Source organism: Maylandia zebra, linkage group LG8, assembly GCF_041146795.1.
Source record: "Maylandia zebra isolate NMK-2024a linkage group LG8, Mzebra_GT3a, whole genome shotgun sequence".
In the NCBI taxonomy this organism is placed as follows: domain Eukaryota; kingdom Metazoa; phylum Chordata; class Actinopteri; order Cichliformes; family Cichlidae; genus Maylandia; species Maylandia zebra.
Window position 1 is genome coordinate 17,696,675 of NC_135174.1, and position 22,193 is coordinate 17,718,867.

The 22,193-nt window shown below is 39.2% G+C and overlaps 1 protein-coding gene across 1 annotated transcript; it reads right to left on the minus strand.

The window, feature by feature from the left end:
* Positions 1-1,340: 1,340 nt before the first annotated feature.
* On the minus strand, positions 1,341-22,192 carry nhlrc2 (NHL repeat containing 2). The gene is made up of 12 exons (XM_004567493.3): positions 21,827-22,192; positions 19,389-19,541; positions 15,865-15,914; positions 13,422-13,827; positions 12,660-12,781; positions 12,419-12,548; positions 10,243-10,336; positions 9,697-9,928; positions 7,111-7,233; positions 6,639-6,848; positions 6,194-6,407; positions 1,341-3,409 (listed from the first exon to the last, which is right to left on the minus strand). The coding sequence occupies exons 1-12, from the start codon at positions 21,987-21,989 to the stop codon at positions 3,147-3,149; spliced, it is 2,160 nt and encodes a 719-aa protein (XP_004567550.3). The 5' UTR covers positions 21,990-22,192; the 3' UTR covers positions 1,341-3,146.
* Between the last annotated feature and the right edge of the window lies 1 nt (position 22,193).

Below are 22,193 nucleotides of genomic sequence, written 5' to 3' on the forward strand. Positions count from 1 at the left end.
ATGATAAGCACTGCAGAACATGGCCAATGTTAGAGGCAAAAAAGCAAATGCCATCAAATTTTCTTTCTCAGGAAATTAGAAAGTAGAAACCTCGCCCAGATATTATCTGAGCTGCAGCAATGAGCTGCAGGAAATTTTGCTATATTTGTATTTTTAAGTGGAGATATTTGTATTTATTACAGGTATTTTGTTACATTTTGAGTCTGTAATAACTGGCAATGAGTGTTGCATTTAAATCTAGACTTTGACCAGTCAGCAGTGGTTTTAACCTTGGAACTGTCCCGTGGACGCCATTTCTGCCTCTTTCTTATTGTTGAATCATGAACTCTGACCTTAACTGAAGCAAGTGAGGCCTGTATCTCTTTAGATGTTGTTCTGGGTTCTCTTGTGACCTGGATGAGTCGTCGATGCGCTCTACGAGTAGGTTCACCTCTGTTCCAGGTTTTCTCCATGTGTGGATAACGGCTCTCACTGTGGTTCACTGGAGTCCCAAAGTGTTAGAAATGGCTTCATAACCCTTTCCAGACTGATAGAAGTCACTGACTTTGTTTCTCCGCTGTTGCTTTTTGAGATCTTTCAGCTTACTTCACTTGGTTTCTGTTTAATTCATGCTTTCACAAGGGAAGACGATTAGTTTTCACTAGCTTTTATTTCTTAAATAAATGAAATTATCATGTAAAAGCTGTATTTTGTATTTACTCTGGTTATCTTTGTCTTACATTATACTTAAAAAAACGTGACAAATATGCAAAAAAGAGAAACAGAAAGTAGGAAGGGGCAAATACCTTTTTTCACAGCACTCAGGGTTCAAAGTTATCAAGATTGACTCCAAGCCCATATATTTTACTGCATTCAGTTACTGCAGTTGCATTTTTGTTGCATGCGAAAGCATTTACACAAAATTAAACTGAGCTTGAACCACTCCAATAATTCTTGTTCCAGGACTCGTTAATTGACTAGGAAATACACACAAAACTGTTTTTCTGTAACTTCATTGTAAACACGAGAGACTGCTTCTGTAAGCTGTCTGTTTATAACTATGTTAATGACCAAAACTAGAGTAAAAAAAAAAGAAAGATGGCTCTTTCTTTGTAACAGGAATGAGAAAAATGAAAGATATTAACTATGCGTCAAACAGGAGGTCTGCGTATGAGGCCAGCTCAGAAATAAACTGGCATTTTTACATTTTTATGTAACGAGTGTGCTCATTAGTGATGCTTTTGATAGCATCTCATATAAAAGAGCTTCAGCACCAGCTTATTAATGTATTGGTTGGAATTACGCAAAACAAACTGATTCTCAAATACCAGGAAATGAAAAGAACGGCACACAAACCAGACTAGATAAAATAAGTTTTATTAGTTTTTCCTCACTGTGCTGCATATTGAAGTCCAACACGGAGAAGCCAAAGTATTAACAAGGTGCCCCTGAAGACAAAAGCATGCCAAAATGTGTCTGAGAAGTCAGAAATGAAGAAAAAAACAAAATCAAGTGAGAGTTACAAAACAATATCAGGAGCTTAATGCCCACCGACAGCCACCCAAAGGTTATTAGTGCTCATTAAAAAGTGCCAGAGGGATAAGAGAGCCGAGAAAGTACAACAACTGCAGTTCGCTGGAAATAAATAACTTGTGGGAGTTGAAAAAAAGAGAAAGGAAAAACAAAACAATATTGCTTCTAATACGGTTAAAGTGCCATGAATGTACACCATCCATGCAATCCTTTCCAAGGCACTTGGGCTGAGTGAGCCAAACCAAATAAGAGCAGGCTGACGAGCACAATTAGGTTATGAGACATGATGACAGCAACGATAATCAAAACGCTCTCACAACAACTCATAACTTAGTAAACCAATAAAGGCAAAATGACAAAACAACTTCCACATTATCATATCGCATTACACAACGTGATCGAGCGGATCATTATTAGCATTCCTTTCATATAATGTTCCCTTTGTGAAGCTGAGATGAAGTGTATAAATGCTTGATGGAGAGAATTTAATGAGACTTTGGTTTCAGCGTGCGGGAACAGGCGGCAGTCATGTCAGTGTCCTCGGCTGCTTCCCCCTCCTCGAAAACAGGCACTTTACTCATTACTCAAAATAACAGGTGGTTCGGAATCAAAACAGCTTCTGGTGCGCTGTGAATAATCGCAATCGGAAAGCTTTCGGGCTACGAGAGAACAGTGTAAACGGCTTAAGAAGAATCAGTCTGCTGCCACACGTGTAAACAAATGCACGCGGGATGGGAGCTCGATCGGCGGGCACCTTTCCAAGCTGATGTGACCAAACCAACCCCGCGCTGATCTGTGGTAATACAGCATTTAAAGGAGGAAAGTGAAAACGTTTATACCGCGGCGCTGCACAACTTTAACATTATAATGATAACGAGAAATGAGAGTCTCTGCATGGACACGTTCAATAAACCCCCAACTGCATAAAGACTTAAGCGTCACACATCTATCCTCTCCTGCTAACTACCTCCTCTGCTGGGCTGAGATTAAATGAAAGATATAGATTTTTATCCTAACCTAATAATCCCTATGAAAGCCTTACATAATTCAAATATCCTTTTTTTATGAAGACACTGGCTGGAACTCGATATTAGCATTGAAAAGCTGATTCATATAAAGTCTCCATTTAAAGAAATTCTACTTATTTTATTACTTATCAGCTTATAATAATAATATTCATAATAATAATCACTTCAAATCCTCCTTCCTCAATTAAAGTGAAACTATAAAGCTGAAGTTTTAGTTTTTACTTTGTTTTTAATACCTGAAAGAACTTTAGATTTTCCAGAAGATAAGAGAATGGATGAAAATCCCTTTATTTATCTGCCCATCAATCACACCAGCAGTGCTACGATAAATTAGATATTCATAGTTTCTCATTAAATAACTTTAATAAGTTTCCTTATTCTTTTAGTTTTGATAAACAACTTGGCAAAACCCCCACATATTAGCAATGCAACCTGTCGTCATGAGAGCTCACTACATAAATATAATATATAGTATATCTGCGGGTGTCTATCTGCACTCCTTTAATAGCCGTCGCACACAGTCGAGAACATTACCGAGCTAATGTGTTATATGTGAAGAGACATCCGAGTATCTAAGGCTATTTTAACTAAGACATGTAGGCGGCTTCAGAAGGCATGAGTCAACTCCACGATGACCTCTCCCTCTCCAGAACTGGCGTTTATTTGAAGAGGCTGGGAGAATGAAGCCGCTTTCATCATGCAGGCTTTACCTGCTTCCGTACAGTAGTACGCCCACATGGCCAACGTGAGGCTTGGACTGCCGTTTGTTTCCTTCATAACGACTGGAAGTTTGGCTGAGATGCAGAGGGGCTGTGAGAGATCCTTAATGGAACCAGTAAGCACCTGATGGTCTAGCAGCCACTCGTTACCTTTAAAAAAACAAAAAACAAAACAAAACAGGAAGTGATGTCAAAGGACGTCCAACTTTTATGTACAGTGTACATGCCTTGCTGGTAAACTGGTAAACTCAGGCCAGGCATTAACCTCAATGTTACTTTGAGATGAAGCACCCAGTTAAGCATTGTTGCAGCACTCTGCACAGTCTCCCCCAGCGGCTTAGCGCACACTAGCACTGCTCAGGAACCTTTCCAGATACCAGTCTGATTGGTAGTTCTATCTCAACTCTGTAAGGATATGCTTCCAAAGTCTAGGACACTCTCAGAATTCCAGTATTGTGTCCAGAATTGGCCGGGCAAGGACTAATCTGGACTTTGCTTTGGGAAATATGAAGGAGGCCATAAATTTTGGACTTTTCATCATCAGCGTTTCTCTATCATGTCAAAAAGAAAAACAAGACTTTTTTTATACTCGCATACAATCTTTTTCTGGTATAAAGACATATTCAGGTTTAAAAGTGTGGTTAAACTCCTGTATAGTGACAGACAGTGAAGTTTACTTGTCAGGCACACTGAATATTGTGGGCTGTCCACGATGAACCCACAGATCCACTTCAAGAATGACATAAACTAAGCTCAATCCCCAGTTTGGTCACGTGTCCGCCTTAGTTCATCCATGTTTTGAAAGAACAGATGGCTTTGAATGAGAATAGCTGGCTGGCATCTCGATTTATTGCTGAACGTAGTGGGGTGCAGCCAGAGTGCTAGGGCTGACTCAAGCCTGCACAGTAAAACAGTCCCTCTGAAATATTAGGCCAAACTCACATACCCTTACTAAATCAAATAAAGAGTGGTTGAAGACATTCATTTTCTGAAACACAGGGAATATTTTTAGACACAAGTACACATCTGAAGCGACACGACCACTGAAAGATAAATGAAAGTCGAAAAGAATCACCGGAGCGTCAGCGGTGAGAAAATATCACGCCACAGAGACCACAGAACCCAAGCCAGCCAAGATTAATGAAGCTGATGTCTAACGCTGGGTCCCAGGGAAACCATTTCTAAAAAGCCACTAAAAAAACAATTTAGATCTGGCGTGCACTTCTAAGTTGATCCATTAAAATCCCTGCCTCTGCTCTGATCTGATCAGCATAAGTCTAGACTGGGTATAATGGGACAGCGGGGGATCACATAACATAGCCTGGTAGCTAATTATGTGAACCAAGGCATGTCGTCTTATCGAAATGCTCTAAAAATAGCCTGCCGTTATCGAGGATTTCATGCTGCAGCACTCAGGATGATGGAAACACTTTTGGTGCAAACGTAATGAACAGACCACAACTGTCACTAACATCACATCACATAAAAATAAAATCAAAAAAAAAATCACGTATCAATCGATCCTATGGTCCACACTACAATCTGAGAGAATTAGACTAAACCTCTTTAGAATATAAAATCATAAATTAAGCCATCCACGCCTCGTACCTCCTCGCTGGTGGTTTAAAAGAGCTTTGAGTGATTTAAGTATTTGTCTTTGTTTTAGCTGCGAACTATAAATTCCAGGTGTGGGCTGGCAGAGTGAGAATCTGCTTGTTGAACGGTGAAAACGACGTGCAGGCAGGTTAAGCATCCTTCACTTTTTGACAGATCAGAGACCAAAATAAAGTTTTGTAGGAGAGAATTAGAGGCTTCACTCCACAACGCGCTCATTCTAAGCACAGGGAGGACGTTTATGCTGCAGCCCTGACTCTGGTTGGTTACCCTGACGAACAGAGAAATAACTTGAGGAAAAGCATGCATTTTTTTTTTTCAAACAAGCTGTTATACAAAGCAGCTGCTGTAAGCTGCCTCCTCACTGCTCTGCCACCTAAATCCTTCCACTTCTGGTTCCCAGCAGATATTTGTGAAGTCTTTGCCAAACACTGCTGGGGTTTTAGAATTCAATTAACCTCTCACCTGAACGGGAAAAAAAGTCCAATCAAAGCTTAGACGCAGCAGATCTGTCAGTCCTCGGGTTTACACACATTACAGTGATGTCTGTAGGCTGCTGCTTTAGTGCTTTTCTTCAGCCAACACGCAACAAAATAATTAACTTGCATTAGTCTGGCCCAGCAACACAATGGAAATACAGCATGTCTGACTAACTAGCTTAGAAATTACAGTAATAATAACAAAAAAAAAAGCCTAATTTCTGTGTCACAGCATCATGTAATTTTACCAAATAACTAATACAGTCAATCAGCTTCGAAAGGTTTTTGCTTTAAAGTGAGCTGAAGGTTCTCAATCAAGTCACAGAAGAATTACTAATTTTTTATATGCAGTGGTTAGCACTTTTCCCGCACAGCAAGAAGCTTCCTGGTTCAAATCTCCAGTGATGCTGGGGCCTTTGGTGCTTGCAGTTCGCATGTTTTCCCGGAGCCTGCCTGCGTTTTTCCAGCTTTTCCCCACAGTCCAAAAACATGCACAACAGGTTAACTGGTGATTCTAAACTGACTGTGGATGTACAGTACTTACTAAAGAAGCATTATATAAATGAGTGTTTATAAGTGCTCTTTAGTTGAAACTGAGAAGTTGAATTTTGTCAACATTATCTCAAAATCAAAAACTTTTCGTGCAAAACTTTACTTAAAATTCCAAGTGTGTCCCTGTGAACATGTGCAGCTGTGTGGCAGAAGCTCATGGATGTAACATCAGTGACAGGATGAGGTGTCAATGATGGTCAAGACATCTTTCATGGGCATGAAGGCTAAACATGCTCAGAACATTTACATGCATGATACTTCATGTAACAGTGACTGAACTTTGTCTCACCCTCTGCTGAGAGTGCCCAGCAGCTGGGCGCCTCTTCAGTGAGTTTGGTCCCTTCTGGAAGTGACAGTGTGACAGACATGATGACAGTCTGGCCCGCAGTCACCGCTACTGGCGGCATTTCTTTCCTGGCAGCTGATTTAGGCAGCGTGGGGGCTTTGGTCGGACCCGAGGGCTTTGTAGGTACCGAATCTGTGCACTCGCGGGAGATGGGGAGCTGGATAAAAGAGAGATATGGGTGTTTGGATTAAACAAAAGCAAGGAGAAAGCTACCCTAACTTACAGTGTCCTGTCTTTGTCACCTTTAATTCAATCTCTTCTAGCGCAGAAGCTTTTAGGACAGATTAATTACACAAAAGTGTACAAAATGTAAAGCACTTTCTCAAGGTTGGAACCACACTTTTCCTAAATACACACACGCACACACACACACAGGCAACACACTCACCAGCGAGACAGTCTTGGAGGTCAGGTCCAGCACTTTGACTTGGTGGTTGTTGGTATCGGCCACGTAAAGCAGTTTTCCGCCGTCACCGACACAGATTCCTCCGGGTTCATTGAAGCAGGATTTGTTAAACTCTGGACCCAGAGTATCTCCAGCATCTCCTGTTCCTGCTAATGTGCTACACTGCTTTGTTTTTGGATCTACCACCTTGATCTGAGGAGAATCGCAGGCACACACACACACACACACACACACACACACACGCACACACACACGCACACACGCACACACACACGCACACACACACACACAAGATGTTGGTTATCAAAAAAAAAAATTTCCTTCCTGGAATTCAAAAGGAGTTTTAACCACTTTGGCATGAACTCAGTCACTTCAAGGAACTCATTACAGAACATAAGTGTTAAATTTGCACAGTACATCTTTAAAATGCAGCCTTGGGACAATCATCTGTTACCTTGTGGTTGTAGGAGTCGGCTACATAGAGCAAGTTTTGTTCGGAAGCCCAGGCAACACCGAGAGGATGCTGGAGTTTGGCATCCACCCCTTTCCCGTCCATATCCCCAAAAGCAAAAAGGTTCTGTTTTGAACAATACAAAACACTGGTTAGAGAAAAAAACATATTATCGACTAAAATTACAAAACACCCTTAACTGCATTGAAAACGAGACAGGAAACTGAAGAAAGCCGAAGCCTTTTCTATCTTATGAATGATGAATTTTATACATAAAAAGATTAAGACTGTGAGATAAATCATTTTATTTTTTTGTGTGTGCCATGATTCATTTGAAACTAGCATGACCAAACAGATAATCCCATCAACAACCAATTTGTAAGAAGCTGTGATAACATTTCGATAAATTGGTTATAATTTTGTATCAGCTCTGTAAATAACAACAGCAACAGAAAAGGACCATGATAACAATCTTCAAAGTCTCATGATTCTCCTGGCTCGCTGACTAAACAGCTACAAGGTGTTTACAACAACAAATCCTTGGAAATGTAAAATCCACTGAGTGAAAGCCAATAGGTTTAAATCCATTATCTAACTGCACAAGTGTGAGCTTGAAACATCTCAGCAACCCAACCAGACTTCAGCTGAAGAACGAGGTAAACAGAATTTGGTCGAGTTCAAAAAGGAGCTGGAGGACCTGGAGCATGCTCGTAGATGTTCTCAACATTAAAGGGGTTGTGCACCATGAATTCACCTCCCAGACTTGAGAATTTGCAATGCAGACAACCTAGACTGAAATGGGGAAAAAACGCAATCTTCAGTCACTGGTAATTAAACTAGCTAGATCCAGCTACGTGCAGCTTCATCCTCTACCCCCTGAAAATGGAAATCAGTATTTTGTTGCAGACGACAGTAATCAGAAGAATGGTTGCCAAGGATGCAGAATTATTCTCGAGTGTGAATAAAGTGCTTTAAATGCTCAACTACAGTAGAAAAGTGTTACATAAGAAACAGTCCATTTACTATCAAAGACATGAAGTCAGCCGCCACATCAGAAGCAGTGCAAAAAAGATGCTGAATCTAAAATCAGATACGTTTTTTGATTTGGAAAATATGGAAAATAGGATGGAAAATAAAAGTCTAGCTTTTATTTTTATTTTAGTTAACTAAAATGTTTTTTCATCTCTACTTTCAGTTTAGTGTTAGCTAACTGTAATAACCTTACACTGGACTGCTTTGGGAAATGTCAAGGTGGGTATATATTTTGGACTTTTAACCATTTTTTCACCCGTTTTACAGCTTTTTCTACTGATAAACACCCCTCCCATGGCCATTCATACTACACCAAAGTAATAAAATAATAGAAAAACAGTTGTTCCCGTTTTCCCACCATCTACTGTAGAAATGTATGTATTTTTTCACAACAGATCCACAGTAAAAAAAAAGAACATTTTAAGAGTTGCACTGACAGATTTCTTTCACATACTACATCAGTGTTTCTCTCTCATGTAAAAAAACAAAAAAAAAACAACAACACTGTTTTTTGTCATACTGTCTGTTATTATATTAAGATATCTCCAGGATTAAAGGTGCAGTTAAATCTCTGCACGGTGACTTACTCTTTATGTGTCCACAGTGTAAAATGAGTCTGACATCTCTGCTTTAGCTCAATTTGACAACTGATATTACTGTAAAAGTGCAAACATGAGAGGACGCCACCTCAGCTTCAATACTGTTTGGCTGTTCTAGATCAACTCCTTAAACATCTGTGGGCAGCTAATAGTTTCTCCCGGCTCTTCACCATGTTAAATAAACTGTATATGACTCTCTAGTTAATTACTTCCTGCTCTCATGGGGACTTACAAGCTTGTGACTTTCCAAAAATACACCAGTGCGGCAAGACAAAGAAACTACAGCAGAGCTGCTGTAAGGGTATGAAGGTATGCACCAACATTGTTTTTCAGGCTTTCCTTTAGCAACAAACAAGAGGGTCTGTGTTTACTTGTTTCTCTTTAAAGGAAAAAAACCCCATATTTTTATGCATACAAAAATAGCCCTAAACTCTGCGTGAGTGCCTAACAATGATTCATATTTGTGCAACATTTTTCTTCATAATTGTCCTAATGTTTTGTGTGGCTGGAAATGTGGCAGACTAATGTGCAGGTTTCACACTGTGTGTTTTGCGTTGATGTATGGTGACAGAGCCAAGCACAGGACACATCATCATTGAAAGTGCCGCACAAGGTTATTCTGCTCCTACAGTCTGCTTCGGAAATGGACTTTTAATTTGTCTCCACAAGTTCATCTGTGCTGGCTTTTTCTTTCTATAAGAAGTTCACCTTTTAAAGTAGCAATAAAAATGGACAATATGGCAAACAACAAGTTGATAAATTATGTGCACTATATCATGCTGGTCTGTGAAACTTCATTAAGAGATGCTGTAACTGTTTGTTTCAAACCACATGAGCATTATAACTGGAAATAAGGATACTTGAAAAGGTATCTAGCAGAGGGAAGATGATGATGAATGGTAAATAAAGCTTTTTTTACACTATTAATTCATTCTTCCCCCATTTACTGTACACCCACCAGTGGGTCTCTCTCTCCTCCAACCAGCAACTTGACGGCTCCATCCTTCAGCGCCAGCGTTCGGATGGTGCTGCTTTCGCTATCAGCCACATACATGCAGCTCCAGGGCTCCTCTGGGGCTAAAGCCAGGCCTGAAGGCTGGGCAAAGCCTGCCTTGTGAGGGTAGGCGTTGTTCCGGTTCTCTTCGTTGCCGCTGCCCGCCCATCGCACACAAATCCCTGCCTTGGACTCGCTGTTCAAATGGCAAGACAATGTCATTAAATACTAGAATGCACTTCCTGATGGACAGAGTTCCAAAAAGGAGAAAATCTGTTTGTTTTTTGTTTCTTTTAATAAAAACAAGACTGAGATTTTATCTCCTGTTTATTTGCGGTAATTAAAAAAAGATTATTACATAATGTGACCTCCTGTGAAACTTCCGACCACGGAAGACACACAAGAAGAGGAATCCATTTTCACAGTTTTAAAAGGAGAATTACAACCATGTCATTATATTATCAGAATATGTTTCGAAGCGGCCATGGCAGTCATGTACTGGTCTCTCACCTTCCTTTGGGCAGTTTTCCATCAGCTAGGAACAAAGCCCAGATCTGGTGAGTCCCTGCCATGGCTATCCACAGCACGTTGTCTTCATCGCCGCCTACACATGAAAATAAAACGCAAAAAAACCCCACAGGATAAATATGGGAGCAGGAACTGGTGTCAGTGCTCTTGGCCATCTACCAGTCAGCCTCAGTATCATTCAACAACTACTGTGATATTTGTCCTTCGTTGTTGAGCTATGTTCTTGAGGTGTGTTTGGGACTACAGTCTGCTCAAACACAAGGACAAAATGTGTTTTTTTCAAAGTAAAAGTAAGAAATAGATTTTTTTTTTCCAGGCAGCAAAATTATTTTTGCAAACTCCCCCTCTCCCGATCTGCTGATTGCTCAGCGTCAGAACTGAGTCAAAATATGGAGCCGTGCAGGTTTAAGACACACAGCAGCCTCTCTGACAAAGGCCATATGCACTCAGCAGATACAATACTGCCACTGTGATGAACGCACAAGCCTTACAGACATGCACGATCTCTGTTGTATTTTTAATGCAGGGCAAAGTTCAGCCTTTCTTGATCAAAACGGGTGGACTGTCAGGGATACATACTTGACTCAAAGCCAGTCTAGCACTTTATAGTTCAAAAGGTGTGGGATCCTCTTGATTTGGTTGAATAATTTATTCATCCACATCTTGAATAAATCATGAATATGTGGATGTGTGTTTGGACGTTCTCTCAGAAGACAATGTCAGGGTACATCCATACTAATAAGAGTTTTTTTTTTTTTTTTTTTTTAAACACTCACTGTTTAAACCATACGGGTGGTGTTTAAGGAGAGATTTAGTCAGAACAGGCAGAACCTGAAAACATCTTTGCTTTCTGACTGGGTCAATGAAGCCAAAATATTAAACACACACATTTACTTAATTTCATCTTTTGAATATGCCTCTCCCATGTAATTGATAACGCTCTTCATATCACTCTGGGTTGATGTATTTGCTTTTCCATGAGTCCCAATCTGTTTTCTGCTGCCATGAACACCTTCTGTGTGTTGCTTTGAGTAACAGTTCCCCATCTTTCTAGGTCCAAGCAAAGAAATCTTTGTTTTATTTTTGCTTCCTTCATAGTATTTTCTTCAAGCACCCAGCCCTTCACTTCCTGTTTACCATGGTAAATGCATACCTTTCCCAGGGATGTTAGCACAGACAGAGAGTACTTGCAAAATTGAGCCATTTGGTACTTATAGAAGTGCCGAATGGCTCATTTTTATGGAAATTATTTTAATATTAAAAGACTGCTTTAAATTTTAAATGTATTAGTCAGGGTGTACTGAAGTTAAAGGTTCTGAGACCAGCTTAAAACCAGCTGGCTGTGGCGTAAATCAACCTGAGGCAAAAAATTAACTGCGGTAGCCCTGAAATCTTCTATGCTTAACACTTTCAATTAAGAAGATTTGTATAAATCACACAAACACATACCTCTACATTATGAATCGTTGAGAACAGCGCTTGCCAGAGGCAAAATAAACACCTCTGTCCAGACATACAGTTTCATTCTTTGTTTCTTTTACTGAAGGACACAATTTATGGGGACAGTTTCCTTCAAATGCAACCGCAAGATCTTACAAGAGGTGTTTAATGTTCAAGAAAAAAATAATTAAATCAATCAGTCTGCTGGTAACAAAGTAACAAACAAAGTAACAAATTTAGTTTGTCACATTTTTAAATCACAAGGAGAGCAAATAGATAAACAAACTGACTTGTATTTTTCTCCTAGGGTGAAGAAAAATAGATAATCAATGTGGAATAACAAGTGTATATGAGAGTCTGAGCTGACTGATTATTAATCTAAATTCCACATTAATGACGCTTCATGACAACAAGATATTCACCAAAAAGAGTTTAAAAGAAAAAAGATTCCCACTTGAATTTAAAAATAAAAGTATTGTATGAAATTAATAAGCTATTAATAATCAAGTGTATAAATAAATGCTCAAGAGAAAATAATTAAAAGGCAGGGATAAGGAGGATTTGATGTTTTAAGGAGAAATAGAAGTTTTATATTACATTGTATAAGTGTAAACGAATGTGTCATCTAGTGTATTTGTGCCCTGAATACTAAAAGCTTGTTTTGAAGGTGAATCTTCTAAGACTCATACAAGGCAGAAAGGCAATTAAAGTTCCTCACTGGCAGTGCCAAGCATCACATCCCAAGGAGAGCTGATTGGCTGCTGTGGTCCCATAGCCCCGCCCTCTTTGTCTGTCCCTTGAGTGCCTACTCCAGCCAGAGTGCTGACTTTTCCCTCTAACAGGTCGATCTACAAACAGATGCAGACACAGATGGTTTATTATTATTATTTATTATGGTTGATAAATATCAACAAAGACTTGAAAAAAATACTTTTTAAAACTAAAATTATTAAGACAACCTTTCGAATCAAGTGGTTTTCCGTGTCAGCCACGTATACAGTGTCCCCTTTAATGGCCACACCCTGAGGGGAGTTAAAGGAAGCTTCAGACACGTCGCCATCTTTTCTCCCGCTTTCAGGCCCTGTGACAAAAGGAAAAACCCAGCACTGATTAAAGCTTTCGATCACTTAAAGGTAATAATAAGCTCCAAATATTTATTTTTCATAATAAAATTCAGACATGTCAATATTAAATTTTTAAAAAATGAATCAGAGTGGAATAATTATTTTTATTCATGACTATTCGTATGACAATTATTGCTATTTAGTCTCAGCAAAGAAGAAACTTCCTTCTTTGCTGAAACTAAATAGGAGAAAACTTCAGAATCACGTCACGCTCTGCAGCTCGGCAAACCTTTCTTATGCGTGCACAGAGCTGATGTCAACAACACAAAAATAAAACCAATCCTCAATTTTCTCTCCTCATTTGTCCACTCTAGGTCAGTGCCAGTTCCCAGCATGTACAAGTCCCTGCTGCTGCCAACCTCTCTGCTGGTCTGGGGACATCAGCCTAACTGCCATGTGGCTCCTCTGAGGGTTGTTGAGGCAGTTGCATAATGCTAAAATGTCATCATTGGCTAAATATTGCTGTTGAACTTTTACAGATCTCACTTATTACAACACAATAGTTTTTGTATTTAATGGCCATCTAAATTGGAGCTCGTTACATCATGCCCATTTGTTGTTGTTGTTTTAAAAATGCATTGGTGTGAAGTCTCTTACCTCCTATGACATGTAGCAGGTCTCCAGTAGAAGACACCACCAGTATTCTGTGATGTCCTGTGTCTGCTATGACAAGCCTTTTAGTACTGTTGTCTATAGCCACCTTTCCAGGAAAAGAAAGGATGCTGGGTGGCAGGGCGTCTTTGTACAGCTTGATTCCCACTGTGTGAGCCTTGAGCAGACCACGCACCCCATAATAACGCAGAGCGCAGTCAGTGAAAAGCATCAGCCTGTCACGGTGGCCCTCACCCACCAGGGAGAAGAGCAAGTTGCCACGTGGTCCAAGTAGGACCAGCGTGGGCCAGCAGGAGATCTCCAGTTCATGCCAGAGACTCGCCTCGCTGTCGTTTACCACGGGGTGGCAGATGTCGTAGCGGAGCACAGCGCTTCGGATGTTGTCCAGGACCTTTGAGAACATGTGCAAAAATGGTGATGAGTTCAAGTGTTGTCCTTCAATAAGGCTCCACCTGAATTTATCAAAAAGTTCAGAAACTTTTCCAAGTCTTTTAGAAAAGTCTGCATGTAGCAAAAACGTTACAAAGCTCTTACTTAGTGATTTAACTATCCCCCCAAATTACAGGAGCACAAAATACTGGTATTCAGGACAGCCCTTTTATAAGTAAAGCTTTTGCTGTTAAGTTGAAAGTCATCTTTTAAAAGACTAACTGCCCTTTACAATGATTTTAAACAACACACAGGTTGACACATTTTGTATCAAAACACCCAAATTTTTAAACGAGTGAAATGCTGAAACATGACGTACATCATTTTTTGAAGATTAAAGGTTTAATTGTAAAGAAGCTCTGGATTTCCACTTTTAGTTTAAGCTTTGGATTTCATCTACATTTTTAGTTAAGCAGGGTAAACCAACATAAAGATCTATTCATGAAAAGCACATAATTTCAAAGATTAGAAAAGTGGGAAAATCTGCAAGAGACATTTCAAAAACATCGGGCACATCCAGTGGAGCAATATGGAATGTCCTGAAAGAGACGGAAACCACCGAAGTACTGACCAACAGGCATTTAAACAGGCATCCAAGGAAAACAGGGGCAACTGATGACAGAGACAAATGGTGAGAACAGTAAAGAAAAAAATAAATAAAATAAAAGTGCATAACATTATGAACAACCGCCAAAGAAAAGTGGCGAAGATTAACAATATAGAGGTCTTACTGCAAAACACAAACTGCTTATTAGCTGTAATGAAACTGGCAAAAATGTGCAGAGAAGAGTCAGTTGGAGACAGTTTGGGACCAAAGGCTTCTGGACTTACGAAACAGCGATTTCAACTGTGAAAGTGCTTGAAAGTATGAAGAAAGAAGGCATCTGTTCATGATCCTAAACAATAAAAGCTCATCTGTGCAGCATGGTTGAGGTTGTTTCATGCCCTGGGTTTACATGGCCGCTAATGGAACAAGCTAACACATTTTTATCGAGAATCTCCTGATGATCACGATGGTAGTAACAGAGTAATTGCCTACATCTACAGAAACACTTTGTCTTCTGACTTACGAAGAAATGCATCCATACATTTGGCCACATTATCGACGGGAGATTATTTAGGGTTTTGGAGTCAAAAATCCAAATTTGAATCCATATGAAAATACATTTTACCTCCTGAAGAGAAGACTGAAGAAGCAAAACCCCACAGACCAATAAAGAAACAAGAAATATGATGCAATTGCATATTGATGCATATTGATGCAGTTATTGCAAACATGGATGCAGTAATCAAATATGAAATATTTTGGCTTTAAGTTACTTGCAAAGACTGCAACACTTTAACTGGGAGGTTTAATACAATGATACCATTATACCATTACCAACTTATTACTGTGATATTACCCATTTATTACAAACTATAACAGGGTACAGAGCCCATCTATGTAGAGCAAATTACATATACAGTTTTTCTGCATCAGAACGCTACAAATGACTTTCCACGAACTTAGATATCATTGTAAACCATATAATATCCAGATATTTTGTTGTTTTAATTTGTAAAACTTTGCCTGCCTGTTTGTTTTTGATAAAAAGTAGGGTAAGTACTATGCATATGAAGCATAATTTATTTCCTCACAGTTGGAGAGTACAGATTATTCCCCTGCCAAGTTGGCAAAAGATTTCATTAAAAAAAACAAACAAAAGGGAGCCAATAGCAGAATATTAAGAGGAATATCTGAAGAACAGAGTTTCTGGTCCGGGATTGATAAAGAAAGTAAGTTCTTGCAATTTTTATATGCTGCCAAAATCTTATTCTCCTGTTTGTATACAGGTATAAAACTTCAAATTAACACCCTGGCTCCTACAGCCCTCTTTTTACTTGGAGTAATTTAAACAAAGTATAAATTCATCGGTATACATGTAGATACTTTTGAAGTATTAAAGAAAAAAAAAAGCAAAAGTTTCCCCTAAAAGTTTCCAAAAAACCCAAAACATACCTTTTCATTGGGGAATTTGGCAGAGTGCACACCAACAATAACCAACCCATCTGAAAAAGAGATTAAACAGCGAACAGTGAGCGTTTAGGCAGAAAGGTGTTGCATAAGACACACATGTCACAAACGTACATGCAAAGATGCACTAAGCACAATGATTTTTCCACTGTAAAATTTAAGAGACCTTCTATGTAAACCAACCAACCCTCAAGCATAACACATTGCAGGTTTAAGTGAGGTTTCTGGAAAAGCCATTTCTCAGTAATCATCAAAGATAAGTAAACACTATGCTTATTATACAGCTAAAGACAGAAAGTGGTTATAATTTGTGACTTTGTACAAGGGCTGCAGACTTTCAAATGTTATGCAACTGAATTGCCTAGAACTATGAATGTAACAGGCTGGTGATGTTATTTTAAACACATGCTTTTGTGGCACTAAAACTCTCCAAAGAGTCCACAGATAGCAGATATCTTGATTAGTTTCCTAGCTTCCTTACAATCATTGTAAAACTCTCTATCGAAACAGTCACTTTTGTACTTCTGTCATTCCTTAAATCAAAAACTCGACAATACGCTGGGTAAACAGAGCCCGAGCGGAGCGGCAGAAATGTCAAAGCTACCTTGTCGCTCTGAAAATGCTTTATTCACAGGGAATCGAGCGTGATCACAGATTTTAAAAAATAAAAAAGATTTCTAACAAGTTTGATTTTGTGCAGTTTCTACTATTTACAATTTGATTGCATGCAACTGTACACAGAGCAAAACAACTTTCTAAATGGAAAAAAAGACTTGTTTTCATTAATAGAGTTACACAAGAAACAGCAAAAGAGCAACTTTCAGTGACAAGGCACTTTCAAAACACTACACACTATTTATTTAAAAAGGCGTGAATCCCATGTTTAATTTCATTATAAGGCACTGATTTGAGGGAACTAAAAGCTACAGCAAGTTTTCTGATATCTTGTTCCAGATATATGGAGCATAAAACTCTATGTGGCTTTTTCACTTTAGATTTTAATCCCAGGGACAGCCCTGAGCTGTTCAGGGCTTTAATAACCAACAAATTACAAAGCATCTAAAAACTATACAGTTGCATTAGTTCATATTTTTTAACACACACACACACAAAAAAACGCATTTCATAAATGAACCCCACCAACGCTCAAACTCGACACGGTCTGCAGCGGATTTCGTCACCCGCGGCCTCTGCCAAGCAGCGTAGCGCCGGCACAGATTGCAGTGACGATGGGTGGGTCGGGGTGGACTGTGGAGTGACTTGACAGGGTGGCTCCCACACCTCAGTGACAACAGCAGCAAACAGAATGTACCCATAGCGGTGCCAGAGATAAGGCAAGTACGATAATGTGTGGTGGCACTGCAGTCTGCGTGTGTGTGTCTTTTATGTAATGTTCAACTCACAAATGAATTTCAAGTGGCACATCTTCCTCAGATGATACAACATTTGAATGTAAATAAATGTAATGCCTGTTTGTCATCATACAAGTTTGATTATATTTTCAGTGATATCTTTTATGCACTTTCTCATTAGGTCCATGAATCTATTATTTATTGTATGCAGCACTTTGTCTGCACTCCCCTGTAGTTTGTACCTATAACAAGAAAAAAAGAGCTAATTTAATCCTTTTTAAGACCTCTCAAGACTTATAGATAGCCTGTTTAAAGGGCCATTAAAATGCCAGAGATTATGCTTTACATGGAGTTGCTATATATAACTGTTCTCAAACATTATTGCAGCCCTGAACATTTCTAGATATTACTTCAGAGCTGCATGTGAGAATGTAAGGCCATCAGTCATGATTTTAATGCATTTGGGAATTGTGAATGCATAAGTACAAAACAATAAACTACAGAGGGGCAGATGTATGCTGTACCTATGCTTACTTAAACTGAGTCTTGAAAGTATTTTTAGCTACTGTCGCTTCACAGCTGAGATAAGGGTCTACATGCCTAAGGAAAAGAAGCAGTTTCCCTGCTCCAACGAATATGGCCCTGAGATGCTGCTCCACAACACATGACCACAGGACCAATTTAAATCGTGTACCTCCACTGAGGCCCAGTGCAGCTGAAGTGTGACTTTAAGAATACACTATAAATTCCTGCAGTGCTTTACTTGATCTTCCACCCATTCAACAGTAACCAAATAACGAGCAAATTCTATACTTTAAACTGTCCTCTAGCAAGTCAAAGCTAATGGTATAAGCATTTTTTAACCATATTGTTTTTACACACTAAAGACAATGAAACTGAATTATCCTGTTTGATGCTGAGCACCATGTGATCTGCCAGTGCCCAATGAGAAACTCACTGCAATGAAAAAATGCAGTTTCTCCAGAATCTATGAGATAATGTCAAGAAATTATACTGTAAGTGACAACATCCATCAATGAAGTGTGTTATGAAAACACACCCAGGTCATCACCTGCTTACACCTTTGCCTTTGGGGGAAGAGATACCGCACCATCAAAACCTGCATAAAGAGACTAAAAAGCAGCTTCTTCCCCGAGGCTGTGGCATCCATTATATGTCGCAGCCATTAGACGATATTGTTATTGTTGATAAATCTCAACCCTAAACCAGTGTAAGTTTTCTAATCTGAGCTTAATAATAAGCTACTGCAAACTCTGAATACACATAACTGAGTCATTGGACTTCATGCAGGAGGCCAGTGGTTAGCACTGTTGCCTGACAGGGTGTTTCCTGGCTTTAGCCCAATACCAAGTGGGATCGCCTCTAGCCTCAATGACCCTAAGCTGGATAAGCAGTTAAGAAAATAAATGGATGGGTGGATGAGTGAATTATTGACCCACACAGGGCACATCATTAATAGACATTCCCATAATTATTTTTTTAAAAAAAAAGATGTTTAATTATGTTTGGCAACAGGCCCCCGACAAAAGCACAATCTTTTCTGGTTTGAGAACAGTGCTAAAAACCAGCCCCAAATATTTTTGATTTAAATCTTCACTGGGTATGACAGAGCTTGAGGTTGAGTGCCACTGGAGGGAACCACTCATTGTTGCTTTCATTCTTGACGTTTATCATTTCGTTTCAATCTGCCATCGCCTGTCACAGATACAAGCCATTTCACTCACAAACATGATGTTCTTGATAAGGCAGGTTAGGGTTGAAATTCACACGAACTATCTGACTTTAGCCTTTTTTCTTTAGCAATGTGCTGAAATAGATTTACTTGGGAACATCATGCACAAGAACGCACGTCAGATATATTTCCTATCAAACAGGCAAAAGACAAACACGTGAATGAGGAAAGATGGATAAAACATGCTTTTCCAGGATGGCAGATGGATAGATGGAAAAAAATGAATGAATATCAAGCAAAGCATTACGCAGCATTACGTTATATTTAATGTGAACAGCAAGGAAAGCGATGAGCAGGGTTTTTTTTTTTAAACAATACACAGTTTTTCTACTTTAGGATTTTCCTGGAGCTGATTAAATTAGCTGTATGGAAAGTACCTCGTAGTTAGTAGAGTATGTGCAAACCTTTTACAGAGTGTCTCTTCTCTAGTTGATGCAGGTCAGGAAGGATGTGGATGCAGTTGATGCAGCAGTAAGTGAAGAAATCCAGCAGCACCACTTTACCAGCCAGTTCCTTGTTTAAAGAGAGAGGCCCCTCCGTGTTCAGCCACTCTAAGCCTGGAGCAAATCACAGAGTGGAAAATGATGTTGTCATCTTTTTAATCATGTTTAGTCACGGTGTAGGCAAATGCTTTACACTACCATCCTAGAAGGGCTATGGATATAGTAACAAAACACCTAAAAGGCATATCTGTGGTTGGGCCTGACACAGCGTTTGTGTCACATGGGAGAAAAAGTTGGATAGTTTGATCGATCAAAGCAGTGACTTGAAAGTTCTCGTGGCCCAAGTGTTATGTTAAATACCATAAAAAGTGTTTTTGTTGTAGATTTAGATCAGCTTGTTTCACACTTCTTTCATGTGCACTCTAAATTGTGCCTGATAGCATTTGTCACGCTTAACTCGTGCACATTTGATAAGTTTACTGTCACATTTTACAGCATGGTGACTATCAAAATCCAGTACAGAGTGAAAGAGTAATACCCCTACCTAAATTTTCCATTGATAATCTTCTCAATACTTAACCTTTCAAAGAAATGTACGAAAGAAGAAGAACAAAACAAATCACATTGATTCATAATCATATCAGCCAATGGGGTACCTATGTATAGATGTGTGCTTTTTTAGTGATGAATCTAGTTAACATTTATTATCTTTCAGTGTTTAGCCCCAAAGGGTTTTTTTGGCTACACAAATCTCCACTTCATCTCCTTTTTTAGATCTCTTAAGTGCACTTCCACACGGTGTTTTGCAAAAAAGCTTCATGACACCTTGTTCTTGTTGATGAGATAATTCTTTAGAACTCCAACAGTATGTTTGAATTGTTGCTGCAGAATGAATTTGGGACCGATCATATGCCTCGCTGTTGGTATGCTGCAGCAGATAAGAATCTACCCCCCCCAAAAAGAAACAAACAAAAAAACAAAACAAAACAAAAAATCACATGCATAAAAGATTAGCACAGTACGGAGCAGCTTAAAGGCTCCTTTTCTTCTTTATCTCTGACTGCGTAGAACAGAGTTCAATTAGATAAATTTAGATGAATTCTGAATTAAGAAAAAAAAAAGAAGCACGTGTTGTGGGGACCTTGTTATGTTCACATTGAGCCTTGTGTGACTCTAGCATTTGATGTTCTAACAGTAGATCACCACCTACTGGTGTGGTGAAATATTGTCAATATGCTGCATCCCTCAGCAGCAGACCCAAGTTTCCCACAACTAAACTTTAATTACATTAGCAATTAATTGGGGGGCAATATATACAATATTTAGTTAAATGCATTTGTTTTATTTTTTGTTTAGAATAGAATAGAATAGGATTTGATTGTTTTTATATTCTTATGCATATAAAAGACAAGTGGATGCTGTTCCGACTATTAAAACCAAGGAACCCTGCATGTTCAGTGGCTAACAACTTATGCCCAACAACTTATCCACTTATGTAAACTAGGGCTAATCAGATTGCAAAACATTGACTCAATATGTGAGATGGTGGTAAAGCTCAAAAAGATTTTTAGCTTTCTGACCATTCAAGTACAGAAAAGATCAGATGCACTCCATCTTGTGGATCTAGAGAAAGCATATGACAGGGTGCCAACACAGGAACTATGGTGCCACATGAGAAAGTGAAGAGTGACAGAGAAGTTTGTGAGGGTGGCGCAGGGTACGTCTAAGAACAGTGTGCAGCAGTTGAGATATATATAGGTTAAAGTTTCATCAGGGATTGGCTCAGAGCCCCTTCTTGTTTACAGTGGTGATGGATAGGTTAACAGATGAGGTCAGGCATGGACTATGATACTTGCAGACGACACTGTAATCTATAAGGTGTCGAGATAGTGAAGGTGGATGAGTTTAAATACTTTGGGACAACCATCCAAAACAGCGGACAGTGCACAAGAGTGGTAAAGAAGATAGGGTGGAGTGGGTGGAGACGAGTGACTCGGGTGATTTGTGACAGAAGGATAATAGCAAGAATGAAAAGGAAGGTTTACAAGATATTAGTGAGCCCTACTGTGAAGTACTGCATTGACAAATTGACATATTTTACATATTATTAAATTACATGAATGCCTGTAATTTTTCTTCCTCTTCCGGAATAGATAAGGTAGCTAGCTAATTAATTGACAGACTATGAAGAACTTGTGTTTAAGGGTTACAAGGCGTGTGGTGCTGTAACGTTAGCTTTTAAAAGGAAAGAGAGCTCTTCCTAAGTAGACTGCAATTGTCCAACATTCTTAATGTATATATGAATGAACATGCCGAGTCCTGTAGTGACGAGCAGAGTTGGCAAACTCAAGTCAAACTGCTACGAAAGAGAGGCGAAGTGTTTAAGCTAAAGCTCTAACCTGTCTGGAAATCGGGTATCTTCAGGTCCTCTCTCTCGTCTAACTTTTTTAGATATTGTTGAACGAGATCTTCTTTTTCTTGCTGTGTTGCAGCGTCATCTAAGGCGTTATCCAGCTGACTTTGGACAGGAAACAGTGTAGAGACGCTGCACCGGGACGCCATGTTTCAAGCAACAACCAGCTAGCTCGGTAAAGCAGCGAGGAGATTCATACCGCGGATTTCGACACAATAGCAAAAAATGTTATCGACTATAAGGGTTCTAAAAGAGTTTCAGTTTCAATTATCCGAATTAAATACCCTCTAAAATAGGGTTCTTATTTTTTTCAGCCTTCAAATCAAACAATTGGCTAAATTAATCGTTTAAAA